General features: G+C 38.3%; 1 protein-coding gene across 2 annotated transcripts in view; it reads right to left on the bottom strand.

The window, feature by feature from the left end:
* CFI (complement factor I) overlaps window positions 1-15347 on the bottom strand; it is an 83151-nt gene that overhangs the window by 59208 nt on the left and 8596 nt on the right. The window contains exon 3 of one of the 2 annotated variants that reach the window (XM_040476196.1): window positions 2711-2825. In XM_040476196.1, coding sequence (XP_040332130.1) covers window positions 2711-2734 — 24 coding nt within the window. In that variant the 5' untranslated portion in view covers window positions 2735-2825. Of the gene's footprint in view, window positions 1-206; window positions 234-2710; window positions 2826-15347 lie in introns of those variants that run through there. The other variant, XM_040476203.1, reaches the window with a different exon arrangement.

Raw genomic sequence — 15347 nt, 5'->3', positions numbered from 1 at the left:
TCTGAGCTTCTACCTCTGCCAGCCTCCGTTGTTTACCTAATGTTATGACTCACAAACTTCCTGGAGTGCTCTGGGCCCCTGGTTGCCATCTCCTTCTCAGACCATAGTTGCTGTTTCTATCCTTTTACTGTCATAAGAGGCACCCAAGTAGCTCATGTGGTTCCATACATATTCCTCCCTTCCCTCATTGTATACCAGACAGTTACCTCTGTCAACATAGTGACTTCTTGTGTCTTGTCCCTAGACACAAGAAGCCCAATGTGCACCAGAAAGAAGACTTAGCTAGTAATTCATTGGATTCTTGCTGTGCCTCTTGGCAAAAGTATGCTTCCTTTGGGGAACAAGACCCCTAACCCTACAGAGTCTACACCTGTGGAGACAGGAAGCACAAAGCCCTCAGTTGGTTATTGGGAGTGACAGTAAGTGTGGTCATTTCTTCTTCCATTCCTTGGCTCCCAGACCACCATCTTCTATTGGGGATACAATGCTAGATGAAGGTCTTTAATTCAATGCATATACTACTTCCTGGAGGATGGTATCCAGTTCTAGGAGTATTGCATTTAAATATCACCTCAGTCCTGCGTTCAGCAGGCTGCTCCAATGCTCCATAAGGCTGCCAGCTTCCAAGCGGTGCAGTAGATGATGTGGCCAGTGAATTGCATGGTCACTGACCCACTTTCACATTTCCTTTGCTGTCAGGTGGGTCTCGTCGTCTGACAGGATGTTACATGGAATCCTTTGTTGGAAGATTAAATACTCTGAAATTCTTTGGATTATCTCAGCTGAGGCCCTGTAGGCAGGAAAGGCACATCCTCAACCTGGAATATACGTCTACTCCTGTGACAATGTACCACTGGCCCTTTAAAGATTGAAGGGACATGGGCGCCTGGGTGGCTCAGTCGGTTAGGGATCCGGCTTCGGCTCAGGTCATGATCTTGCGGTCCGTGAGTTCGAGCCCCGCGTCAGGCTCTGTACTGACAGCTCAGAGCCTGGAGCCTGTTTCAGATTCTGTGTCTCCCTCTCTCTGACCCTCCCCCGTTCATGCTGTGTCTCTCCCTGTCTCAAAAATAAATAAACGTTTAAAAAAAAAAAGATTGAAGGGACCAACTGAGTCAGTTTACCACTAAGTGGCTAGTTGGAATCCTTGATGAACTGTGCCATCTTGTGGACTCAGCATTGGTCTCTGTTGCTGTCAGATTGGACATTTGTTGATGGGAGCAGCTAAATAAATCTTAGTGGGCCCGTGATATTTGGCCTCATCGCTAGCCTCCATCTCTGTTACAATGGCCACTTTATTCTTGTGCCCATTGTGCTAGCACTGGGGTGGCTGATGACTGAGACTGGCTGATACCAATTGGTTGAGCCATTTTGTTGGTTATTAAGTACCTTTTCTCTGGCAGATGTTCTCTAGTGGGTATTAACATATGATACAAAGATTTCTATACTTCACCCCATTTCTTTTTTTTTTTTAATTTTTTTTCAACATTTTTTATTTATTTTTGGGACAGAGAGAGACAGAGCATGAATGGGGGAGGGGCAGAGAGAGAAGGAGACACAGAATCGGAAACAGGCTCCAGGCTCTGAGCCATCAGCCCAGAGCCCGATGCGGGGCTCGAACTCACGGACCGTGAGATCGTGACCTGGCTGAAGTCGGACGCTTAACCGACTGTGCCACCCAGGCGCCCCCACTTCACCCCATTTCTACATCCACATATCTCCACACCAGATTTTCTTGTTCTCAATCTTTGAATATTTTTTATTCTGAGAAAAAAGATGGCCAGGCAATCACTATTACCTGTGATTCCACATACAGTCTAGCTTTGGACCACTTATTTTGTCACACAAAGTGGGTGACCAGGTATATCACCTGAAGCTCTGCCCATTGTTGAGGACACTCCCTTACCACTGTCTTTCAAAGCCAGTCCTAAGTATGGCTGTCATGTGGCTGCTGTCTATTTTCAGCTTGTGCCTACATACTGAGCCAACCCATCTGTAAACCAAACACAAGTTTTTCCCTCCTCCTGGTCATACTGGAATCCATATAGAGACATAGGTATGAGCTGAGGGAGGTGCTTGGGTGCAACAGTTTGCATTAGGCAGGGAGGGGGAAATCCAAGTTACCAGTTCATGCAGTTTGCTTGTGCCCTTGGTCCTATTTGCATTTGGTTCTGGATGTGACACTTCCATTTTATAATACATTTTTGCTAGGCCTGCTCAAACTTACACTTCGTGGGTCTGTTAGAACCCAGCTCATAATGGGCATTCTGGTCATGTGATGACATAGTGTCCAATGTTCAGTAATTCCACATTTACCAGGGTCCAGTAGTACACAAATTGTTTCTCAAAAAGAGTGTAATTCTCTGCTGCAGATGGCATGGCCTTGCTCCAGAACACCAGGGTCCTCTATTGTAATTCTCTCACTGGTTCTTCCTCAAACATTACACAATGTTTTTCCCCACCATTGACACTTCCAACACCATAGGGTTTGCCAGATCACTGCAGAAATCTTTCCTGCTCTGGCAGCCTGAGCAGTATTCCTGTGTTTTGTGCTGCCTTCTTTGTGAAGGACAGTTCAAGATGAAATCATTTGTCTTTTACTTTAGAGAAGATATCCTGGCAAGTTCCTAAGCACAGGCCTTGTCTCCCACCCTCTGGAGCGTATGTGTCTTACTTATCAATGCATTCAGCATGGTCACCACCTCTTGCTTACCTGATCTGACCAAGGTAATGCCATCAATGTAGTGGAACAATGTGATGTTTTACAGGAAGTCCAAATGATCCAGATATCTTCAGACTTTATTATGACAGAAGATGGGAGATAAGACCTATGGAAAAATTATAAATGTTGATTGTTGCTCATCCCATGTGAACACAAACTGTTTCTGTCTTTTCTGTTTAAAATATTTACAGTGGTTTAAGTTTTCTTGACCAAATTCTTATTGATACACTTTAAAATAGTGCTAAAACTAGAATCAAGGTTGTTATCTCGAAAAGAAATTCAATTGGAACAAATAATAAACCTTAGGTACGGGGTGGAATTTCTAAGTTTATGAAGAAAAAAGAAAAAAACAAAAAAAGAAAAATATCCAAATTATATTAAAATTTTTTACAACAAAAGCACTGAAAAATGTGAACTAAGCATACAACTCAGGATAGCATTAAAAAAAAACAATAAAATGAATCAAAAGTGAGAGAAAGGAAATAAAGACATAAACAATAGTAAATAAGCCAAGCAAAAATTTAGCAAATTTGATATCTAAAACAGTGAATCATTTTGAGAAATTAAAAAAAGAGAGGCTAAAACAATTTTTATTTTATGTTTGTAGTGTTTGTTTTTGAGAGAGGGAGAGAGAGCACATGAGCAGGGGAGAAGCAGAGATAGGGGGACAGAGGAAAGATCCTCTGTGCTGACAGCAGAGAGCCTGATGTGGGTGATGTGGCCTCGATCTCAGGAACCGTGAGAATGACCTGAGCTGAAGTCTGATGCTTAACCAACTGAGCCACCCAGGTGCCAGAGACTAAAACAATTTTAAGAGAAAAAGCTATTGAAGTGGAAAATTTTAGGGGGCTAACAATGTTATGCCCAGAATTCGTGATCCCCAAAGACCACCAGGGAGCCGAGTCCGATGCAAAAGCAAAAGAGCCTTTATTCGAGCTAGCTCGAGCTCAATCCCCTACCTGCACCGATGCAGCGGTGAGATACCGGGGAGAGAGAGTTTCAAAAGGACAAAGGTTTTATTGGGGCCTAGGGGCAGTTGGTGAGGTAATGGCTATGGCCTCAGCCGATTGGCTGGGGAAGGGTCCGAGTCCTCTAAGGCAGGTGGGGGGGGGGGGGGTTACTCAAGGGGAGGAGGCGCGGTCAAGGTGAAGGACACAGAACAAGATGGGAGTCGGCCGGCGTAGGCCCGCCCTTTCAACAACATCCATTTGTATTCATAATAGGTTCCCAATTTTCTTTGTGGAATTATCTTTCTTCTATTATGGGTTGTTTTGGTGGGAGAGTAATTCTAGTCACCTGCTTTCCAAAATGGAAGTAAAGAAATCCATTCCCTTTTACAGACCAGGTATTGATCAAAGAATCTTTCTCCCTGGTGTTTGGATCCTGAGTTAAATGACAGGAGAACAGAAGAACCAATTGGGAATTCTTTACTAAAGCAGCAACAACAGCAGCAGCCTTGTACCCGTCAGACGTTTCAGCTGTTACTTGTAAGACAAGTTTCCTGTGATTTCTTTTGGCCTTCCTGAGTATCCTTACTTGCTAAGCCTAGTTTCGTAGCCTCCTATCAATAGTGTGAATATCCTATTATCTTCCAAATGAATTTTCTTTTACTATAGTTAACCAGAGTTGGTCTGGAGGCTTGTCACTTAGAACCTTAAGTGATAAAGGCATGTGCAACTTATCAAATAATCTGAAGATTTGGATAAAACTTTCAAGGAAAGAAAATTCAAATAAATTAATAGCCAAGAAGAAATAGAAAAGTTAAAGATTTTAAGACACTAAGTGTCTTAAGACAAAGACACGAAGTTTTACTAACTTTCTTAGGAAAGATTATTCCTCTGTTATTTAAACTTTTCCACAACACAGAAAAAGATGGAAAGTTCTCCAAATTATTAGCAATGGTTTGCCCTCTGAGCCTTTGTCTGCCTTCAGGCCTCTCACACCTCACCTCTTCTTAGAGGTGAGGATGTACCAGCTGTCAAAAGGCAAAACAAAACAAAACAAAACCAACAACAACAAAAAAAACAAAACAAAAAACCTCCTTAAACTTTAAATTTCCTGGGGGCGCCTGGGTGGCTCAGTCGGTTAAGCGTCCGACTTCGGCTCAGGTCATGATCTCGTGGTATGTGAGTTCGAGCCCCGCATCGGGCTCTGTGCTGACTGCTCAGAGCCTGCAGCCTGTTTCAGATTCTGTGCCTCCCTCTCTCTCTGACCCTCCCCCGTTCATGCTCTATCTCTCTCTGTCTCAAAAATAAATAAATGTTAAAAAAAAAAAATAAAAAAAAAAACAACTTTAAATTTCCTCACTGGTTCCACAGGAAGAAATTAACAATGGTAAACTTTTAAGAAAACACAGATAAAATATTATTAAGATAGGCATGTCTTTTAAATTATAAAACTTTAGGGGCGCCTGGGTGGCGCAGTCGGTTAAGCGTCCGACTGTCAGCCAGGTCAGGATCTCGCGGTCCGTGAGTTCGAGCCCGCGTTGGGCTCTGGGCTGATGGCTCAGAGCCTGGAGCCTCTTTCCGATTCTGTGTCTCCCTCTCTCTCTGCCCCTCCCCCGTTCATGCCCTGTCTCTCTCTGTCCCCCCCAAAAAATAAATAAACGTTGAAAAAAATTTTTTTAATTATAAAACTTTATTCTACTAAGGTTGAGATGAATGGAATTTTAAAAGTATACTGGTATAAGGTTAAAATTCCGCTTTTCTCTCTGTTCAAAAAACAAAGTTTCTTGTACTGTTCTGCTCTTGATAAGACAATGTAAACAAAGGTTGTTTTTTGTTTTTTTTTTTCTCCTTGCCAAAAAACCAAGGCTTTAGGTTTCATCTTTATCAGGTCTTTGATTGCTTAGGTAAAACTTCTCAATGTTAAAGGAACTAGGTTTTGCTAACAACTATATAATGCTATACATTTGCCTTTAGGATCTTTTATTGCCACGTTGGTTAAATAAATAAAATGTTAAGATTTATAATGATTTGTAATCGTATTTAGGATATGCTTTATAATAACTTCCTAAGGTTATCACAAACTTCCCAGGATTTAAATGGTAAGTAAAACATTTAATATTTAAACTAATTTAAATTTGTTAGCTCTGTCTTTAAAGTTATCAACATTAAATATAAAACTTTATTCTACGAAGATGTACTAGGTCGAATAAATCACTGGGTTGAATAAACTCACATTATCTCTGTTCCAATCTGTTAACAAAAGGATGACTTAAAGTAATGGTTAACTTTGTTTGCCTCATAGTTTTTCATGGGTAATTGTTAAGATAGCTTTCAATGTCTTTGGTAACCTAAAACGTTAAAGTTTTGCTTGCATGATAAATTAATATTAAATTCATTGGACAGCTAATGAGATAAAAAGCTAAAGCACTAATTACTAGATGTAGGTCTGTGCTTTTGACTTGTTGCAAAAAACTAAGGATATTTGAACTGTTATAAAACATGCCTTGTGCTTAATGGATTCATAAGTTTGCCCTTCAAGAAAATTCTGATAAAACATAGAGTTCACAATTGGTAACTACTTAGTTTTCACTGGAGACTAAGGTTTCTAAGAGTTAAAATTTTGCTACATGCAGTTAAAACTGCTAAAAATAAGAAAAGCAACTCTATATGTAGAAAAGTAGGAGATATAAAAGAAAGATATAAGAAATGGAAATATATTTTTATTAAAAGTTAAAAAAAAAAAAAGAAAGAAAGTAATTTTGTCCTAAATGAGAGCTGGTTTTTTGGAGAGAAATGGCTTGGGACAAAATCTAAATGCAAAAAAAAGTGACAGAAAGTTCATGAAGAAAAACCTTTAAAAAGAAATTTTATGTGTAGTCAACCCAAACTAAAGTTAAAATAAACGGATTTTAAAAGTATACAAGGTTAAGATTAAAATTCCTCCTCCTTTAATCCAAAGTCTGGGGAAATGATGGCAAAACCCTTGGTGCCAGCCTCCAAATCCTCCACATTTGTGTTGTTCCTGTTTGGCAGAGGAATGGATGCCTATGCCATATGAAAGATGGAGAATATGTAAAGGGCTTTTACTAAGATACATGGGAGCCATTTTACTAAACTTAGCCCTTTGCATGTCTCAAATGGATATCCACATGGCTAAAACATTATTTATATAAACATTACTGAAAAAGACAGGGGAACAGACCTTAACTTGAGCCCTTTAGCCCCCTTCCTCAAATGCCAATGATCAATATGTAAATTACCACTGAACAAAAATAAAATTAATGCATCCTATGATAACCACAGAAAAAATACATTTTTATTAATGATAATAAATAAACAAATAAATATAATTTTAACATAAAGGGTAAAACAACAAAACAACACACCGTTTTAAGTTGTCTTACTTAAGCCTTGGTTGGAATTATCCATTCCTTATAATCCACAAGGCCAAACAATTATAAAATGAGCATATATTACGCTCAAAAACCTATTAAAAAACAAAAAGGGGGAGATACCCCTGGCTGTCTGCATTACAACCTCAGCTCCTTCTTGATCATGCTATGATTACTCTTAACTTTTTAAATCTTAATCCTCAAGGACTCACTGCAGTTGAGTGACATTCTTCAAAATAAGATAAACCCTCTCACCCTATGGTGCTATGCAAAACACCTGAAGGGGGGCCCACACGGACTGGGCCCATGAAACTTCTCACCTGGGGTCGAGGACATGCTTGTGTTCTTTCAGATTCCAGACTTCTGTGGGTTCCCTCACTTTTGGTAAAGCCTTACCATGGCATCATGGAGACCCCCAGAATATCTTCCAGTAAACCAGAACATCCAGAAAATGACTCTGAGTAAACGGCCACTGGCCCTCTTCTTCAAGATGGAACAAGCCTCTTGATGGACTCATCCTGAAGCCACTCTACAAACGCCAAGTCCTTGCCCCTAACATAACATGGGGAAGCCTTGAATGCCTGTCTAACCAGGCCAGCATTCTCTTATAACAGAATGATATTGCATATACCCTTAATTTGCATCTGATGGCCATGATTTCTGCCATTAACAAAAATTCAATATGTGTAAGCCTGATTATACTCCTTGCCCTCATTTGTCCAGGCCAAGCTCAATGTCCATATTGGGCTCATCTCCTTAAAACACCTATGTTTGATAGCATAACACTCCTAGCCTGGGATATTCCTATTAACAATGATGATAGAGTTCATGGAAGGAGCCAGTCTTAACCTACCCTTCCAAACTGAACAAGAGCAAGAAAGGTAATCCCTGAATACTCTGTAAGTGCAGATGGGCCACCTCTATGCTTTGGAACAGGCGACCACTGTGTTACATTTCATTCACAGGCATGGATAGCAAAAAAAATTGTACTTACTACAGGGAGTCTCCATGAGAAGTCAAAAAATTACATACAATCACCCTCCTAAATTGCCTCAATGTCAATTAAAAAAAAACATAAATCCTGAGGAATGGGTTAATTGGGAGCTCTGTAGAGGAGAGGTTGGTAGAGTTCTTCTAAATACTTCCAAAGGAGGCCCATTGATTGGGCCTCTGTAGGCTCTGCTCAGACCAAATACTCCAAAAAAGAGCTCTAATGGCATCGATATCAAGACGACATTGTTTCAGATATAACATCTGAACCCCCTGTATGGCGTGAAGGAGGGATGACTCTCCCGCAGTCCACATTAACCTGATGGGCCAGTTCATTCAGAACTTTGGAAAACTGGTACTGGATTATGAGGCATGGCTGCTTGGAAAGGCTACTTAATGAATGTTTCAAATAAATTCTCCATCTCTTTTAGATTAAATGAGACTCATAAAATTCAAGCATGTGTCAGACTTCCTTTTCTGTTTATATTTCTGTTTATGTTGGGTATGCCTCATTGGGGCCCTGATAACCATCTTCTTACTTGCCATAATTGCTCCTTTTATACTTGTCTTAATTCTACTATGTCTTTTAAACAGGAAAAACAAAGCTTATACATCCTTAAGGCACAACATGGGGTTTGGATACCTGTAATCATGGATCGGTTTTGGCAACACTCCCCTGAAATGTTTCTCTTAGATAAAATACTGAAACGTGTCTTACATCGCACCCAATGGTTTGTAGCTTTACTGGCAACTGCTCTACTTGGGATTATAGCTATTACAGCTATAGCCTCCACAGCCAGTTTTGCACTACACCAGACTATACAAACTACCCACTTTGTACAAAACTGGCATCAAGAGTCAGAAAGGCTGTGGAACAGCCAATGGCTGACTGATTAACCGAATAGAGAGCCAATTATCTGACTTGAACATGCTGTTCTTTTTCTAGGAGATCAATTGATTAGTTTACAATAACAGGTAAGGCTTCAATGTGATTGGAAGATAACCACTTTTTGTATCACTCCCCATGTATATAATCAATCCAAGATATCATGGGACCTGGTGCATCGACACCTTCTTAATCAAGGTAATACCTCCGCTGATCTAGCCCAATTGCAAAAGGACATTTATGAAACGTTCAAAAATAAACTTGAGATGCTTTCTGGTGCTCCTTCTCTATCTGAGATAACTAATCGAATCTCAGAATTGAATCCAATGAATTATATAAAACCGTTAAGCTTTTCTGCAATCAGTATTTTATATTAATCTTTGTCTTATTACTTGGCATATACCTAGTCTGGAGAAGAGGACAATGACAAGCCATGAATATGCCTCACAAGCCTCTGTCTTTGCCCTCCAGCTTTGCCAAATGAAAGAAAAAGGGGGAGATGTGGGAGATGCAGGAGAGAACTATCAAAGGAAAAGACTTCAAAAGGAAAAGGCTTGAGAAGGTGCAAGGCCTTAGGACATGTTTACACAGCTGAAAGCAGCTGCACAGGAAGGGACAAGGACTGCCTAGAGCTACTAACACTGTCCAGGGCCAGATCCTCCTTCACACCTGACCCTTCCTAGTATCATAAAAAACAATCATCCCGAAATTCAACCTTGAAAAGCAAAACCATTAAGTTGATTACTATACTTGCTTAGATGACTTTATGCATGTAGCCTTTAGCAATTATCCTAATAAAAAGAGGCTTCATTCTGGAGTGGGGCCTCATTCCGACTTGAGTATGAGGACCTTCACTTAACTGCATTTTGTTTGTGGACTCATCTTTTGCGACTCTGGCCATACTCCCTGCAACAGATCAACCTCGTTTATGACCATAGGTGAAAAATTCTAAACGAAATATTAGCAAACTGATATAAACAAAATCTCAGCTAAGATTCAGCAGTCTTACTTGACAACTATTTTATGCACACACACATAGATCTGCAGACTCAAGTAAATCAGTAATTAGGTTAATGTCATAATTTCAGGGTAAAAGAGGCGCAAGTCTAAATTTAAAGAAGCAAAAACATTGTAGTCTTAACTCTGAATTGAAAATATCAGTACAAGCCATGATTTTTCTTTCTAAAAATATATACCTCCTATCTGGCCTAGAAGTCATGATAATCCAGAAGTAATGACCACCCCCATAGTGCCCAGATTGTGCTTTTTACATACTATTTCCCACTAAAAGAAGCAAGGGCTCCTTGGAGAAAGGGCTGGGGTAGGAAATGTATAAGATAAGTCAGATAGAGACATCTTGTGTCAGAAAGCAAGAAAGGTATTAGAGGCTAGTGAGTGGTATTAAAAGACACAGGACCCAACATGAAGGGGCTCTCACAAGTCAAAGATGCAGCAATTTAAGCATTAAAAAACCAATAATAACAAAGGATTGAAATAAATATAAATATTAAACAATAATGAGGGAAAGTTCTTTATTTCAGCTAATAATTACAGAGGAATGAATGATAAAATTAGCATGTCACCATTTTGTAACCTCTTATAAACCAGTAAATCTAGGTGATGATCATCAACAGTTGCTAAAACCATCAGGTGAAAAGCTAAAAGGGAGCTTTCTAATAGACAATTCAGGCTGATACACTGATCCCACTGATCAATCTTAATATTGTCAAAGAGGCAACCCAATGTCAAGTGCCTCCTCATGTGGTGTTCTAGGAAATATTCTTGCAAAAAAAAAAAAAAATTGAACCTTGAACAATTCTCCAGATCTCACTACCATGAACTACCCATTTGTAGGAAATACAGAGAATAGAGAAACATGGTTTATACCACAAAGAGGTTAGAAAATAGTACAAGATAAAAGACTCAGTTTCTTCAACAAATAAAAGCCATGAAAAAAATAGGGAGAAGAAACTGATCAAGAACAAGAGACTTAAGAGACATTTCAATAAAATATAATGCATAGGCAAAGTTTGGATCTTCACTTGTTCAAAGGAATTGTTAAAAGACATTTTGAAATAATTTGGGAAAATTCTACATGGACTGTTATTAGCTATATTAAGGAATTTTTACTTTTGTTAGGTGTGAAAATGGTATTGTGCTCAGGTTTAAAAAGTCCTCTAAAGGGGTGATGGGTATTAAGAACGGCTCTTGTGATAAGCGCTAGGTGTTATATGTAAGTGATGAATCACTAAATTCTACTCCTGAAACAAATATTACACTATATGCTAACTAGCTAGAATTTAAATAAGAATTTGAAAAAAATAAAAATTATCTGGGATGTACCACAAAATACTCTAGCCAAAAGAAATATATATATATTGTATATATTTGTAGTTATAAAATAATAAAATAACACAAATTATTTTAGAATTATAAATTAATAATATTTGTTTTTAACAAATGTTTTATAAATAGCTATAAGTTTATAATTTCTATATATAATTTATAATAATAAAGGAATACATGAAACAAGATTTGCAAAAGTCTGGCTAATTGTTGAAACTGGATTATGGGTACAAAGAGATTCATTATACTGTTCTCTGAACTTTTGTTTATGTTTGAAATTTAAATAATAAAAGTTTAAAAAAATAAAGCCATGAGTTCATATTAAGGTTTCCAATTTAAAGTCAACTTTGGCTAAGTCCTTTTAAAATTTTGTTCCAAAGTTATAGCTGAGAACTTCCCTATTCTGGGGAAAGATTCAGACATCTAAGTCCAGGAGGCACAGAGAACACCCTTCAATATCAATAAAAACAGGTCAACACCATAACATATCCTAGTGAAACTGGCAAAATACAAAGATAAGGACAGAATTCTGAAAGCAGTTGGGGATAAACGGGCCTTAACCTACAAGGGTAGACACATAAGGGTAGTAGCAGACCTGTCTACTGAAACTTGGCAGGCCAGAAAGGAGTGGCAGGAAATTTTCAATGTGATGAATAGGAAAAATATGCAGCCAAGAATCCTTTATCCAGCAAGCCTGCCATTCAGAATAGAAGGAGAGATAAAGGTTTTCCCAAACAAACAAAAACTGAAGGAATTCATCACCACTAAACCAGCCCTGCAGGAGATCCTAAGGGGGACTTTGTGAGTGGGAAGCAGCAAAGGCTAGAAAGGACCAGAGACATCACCACAAGCATGAAACTTACAGATAACACAATGCCATTAAATCCATATCTTTCAATGATCACTCTGAATGTAAATGGACTAAATGCTCCAATCAAAAGACATAGGGTATCATATTGGATAAAAAACCAAGATCCATCTATATGCTGCCCACAAGAGACCCATTTTAGACCTGAGGACACCTGCATATTGAAAGCGAAGGGATGGAGAACCATCTGTCATGCTACTGGATGTCAAAAGAAAGCTGTAGAAGCCATACTTATACCAGACAAACTAGGTTTTAAACCAAAGACTGTAACAAGAGATGAAGAAAGGGTCATAATTAACAGGTCAATCCATTAAGAAGAGCTAACAGTTGTAAATGTTTATGTCCCCAATGTGAGGGAACCCAAATATATAAATCAATTAATCACAAACATAAGCAAACTTATTGATAATAATACTGTACTTGTAGGTGACTTTAATACTCCGCTTACAACAATGAACAGATCATCTAGGCAGAAAATCAATAAGGAAACAATGGCTTTGAATGATACACTGGACCAGATGGACCTAGAAGATATATTCAGAACTTTTTATCCAAAAGCAGCAGAATACACATTCTTCTCGAGTGCACCTGGAACATTCTCCAAAATAGATCACATACTGGGTCACAAAACAGCCCTCAACAAATATAAAAGGACTGAGATCATATCATGCATATTTTCAGATCACAATGCTATGAAAACTTGAAATCAACCACAAGAAAAAATCTGGAAAGCCTCCAAATACATGGAGGTTAAATAACATACTACTAAAGAATGAATGGGTCAACCAGGAAATTAAAGAAAAAATTTAAAAATATATGGAAGCAAACGGAAATCAAAACACAACAGTCCAAACCCTTTGGGATACAGCAAATGCAGTCCTATGAAGAAAATACATTGCACTCCAGGCCTATCTCAAGAAGCAAGAAAGATCCCAAATACAGTCTAACCTCATACCTAAAGGAACCAAAAACACTGCAGCAAAGAAAGCCCAAAGCCAGCAGCAGAAGAAAAATAATAAAGATTAAAGTAGAAATAAACAATACAGAATCTCAAGAAAGAGTAGAACAGATCAATGAATCTAAGAGCTGGATTTTTGAAAGGATAAACAAAATTGATAAACCCCTAGCTAGGCTTTTCAAAAAGAAGAGAGAACCCAAATAGATACAATCACAAATGAAAGAGGAGAGATCAAAACAAACACCACAGAAATACAAACAATAGAGAATACTATGAAAAATTATATGCCAACAAACCAGACAACCTGGAAGAAATGGACAAATTCCTAGACATCCACCCACTACCAAAACTCAAACGGGAAGAAATAGAAAATTGAACAGACTCATAACCAGTGAAGAAATGGAATCGGTTATCAAAAATCTCCCAACAAATAAGAGTCCTGGGTCAGATGGCTTCCTAGGGAAATTCTACCAGACATTTAAAGCAAACTTAATACTGATTCTTCTCAAACTGTTCCAAAAATAGAAAGAGAAGGAAAGCTTCTGGACTCATTCTACGAAGCCAGAATTACCTTGATTTCCAGACCAGACAAAGACCCACTAAAAAGGAAAATTACAGGCTAATCTCCCTGATGAACATGGATGAAAAAATTCTCAACAAGATACTAGCAAATCAAATTCAATAGTATATTAAAAGAATTATTCACTATGATCAAGTGGGATTCATTCCTGGGCTGCAGGGCTGTTTCAATATTCACAAATCAATTAATGTGATACATAACATTAATAGAAGAAAGGATAAGAACCATATGATCCTGTCAATAGAAACAGAAAAAGCATTTGACAACATACAGCATCTTTCTTAATAAAAACCCTCAAGAAAGTCGGGGTAGAATAAACATACTTATCATCATAAAAGCCATATATAAAAGGCCCACAGCTAATATCCTCAGTGGGGAAATACTTGAGAGCTTTCTTACAGGACAGGGATGTCCACTCTCACCACTGTTGTTTAACATAGTGTTAGAAGTCCTAGCGTCAGCAATCAGACAACAAAATGAAATAAAAGGCATCCAAATTGGCAAAGAAGTCAAACTTTCACTTTTCGTAGACGACATGATACTCTACATGGAAAACCCAAAAGACTCTACCAAAACATTGCTAGACTGATACATGAATTCAGCAAAGTTGTAGGATATAAAATCAATGTACAGAAACTGGTTGCATTTCTATACATCAATAATGAAGCAACAGAAAGAGTTATCAAGGAATTGATCCCATTTACAATTGCACCAAGAACCATAACATATGTAGGAATAAACCTAAGCAAAGAGATAAAAGATCTGTATGCTGAAAACTATAGACAACTTAGTGAAGAAACTGAAGAAGACACAAAGAAATGGAAAAACATTCCATGCTCATGGATTAAAAGAACAAATATTGTTAAAATGTCAATACACCCCAAAGCAATGTACACACTCAATGCAATCCCATTTGAAATAGCACCAGAATTCTTGAGAGAGTTAGAACAAACAATCCTAAAATTTGTATGGAACCACAAAAGACTCCGAATAGCCAACGTAATGTTGAAAAAGAAAACCAAAGCTGGAGGCATCACAATCCAGGACTTTAGCCTGTGCTATAAAGGTGTAATCATCAAGATGATATGGTATTGGCACAAAAACAGACTTATAGACCAATGGAATAGAATAGAGAACCCAGAAAGGGAGCCACAAATGTATGGCCAACTAATCTTCAACAAAGCAGGAAAGAATATCCAATGGAAAAAAGACATCTTTAGCAAATGGTGCTGGGAGAACCAGACACCAACACACAGAAGAATAAAACTGGACCACTTTCTTACACCTTACACAAAAACAAACTCAAAATGCATGAAAGACCTAAATATGAGACAGGAAACCATCAAAATCCTAGAGGAGAAAAAAGGCAACAACCTCTTTGACCTTGGCAGCAGAAACTTCTTACATGATATGTCTCCGAAGGTAAGGGAAATAAAACCAAAAATGAACTATTGGGACCGCATCAAGATAAAAATCTTACAACAAAGGAAATGATCAGTAAAACTAAAAGGCAACTAACAGAATGGGACAAGATATCTGCAAATGACATATCAGATAAAGGGTTAGTATCCAAAATCTATAAAAAACTGACCAAGGTCAACACCCAAAAAACAAATAATCCAGTGAAGAAATGGGCAGAAGACATGAATAGACACTTCCAA

This window comes from Herpailurus yagouaroundi, unplaced genomic scaffold (genome assembly GCF_014898765.1).
Source record: "Herpailurus yagouaroundi ecotype Mexico unplaced genomic scaffold, PumYag 28, whole genome shotgun sequence".
Classification (NCBI taxonomy): domain Eukaryota; kingdom Metazoa; phylum Chordata; class Mammalia; order Carnivora; family Felidae; genus Herpailurus; species Herpailurus yagouaroundi.
The sequence above is the reverse complement of the archived record's forward strand: the minus strand, read 5'-3'. Positions and strand labels throughout refer to the sequence as shown.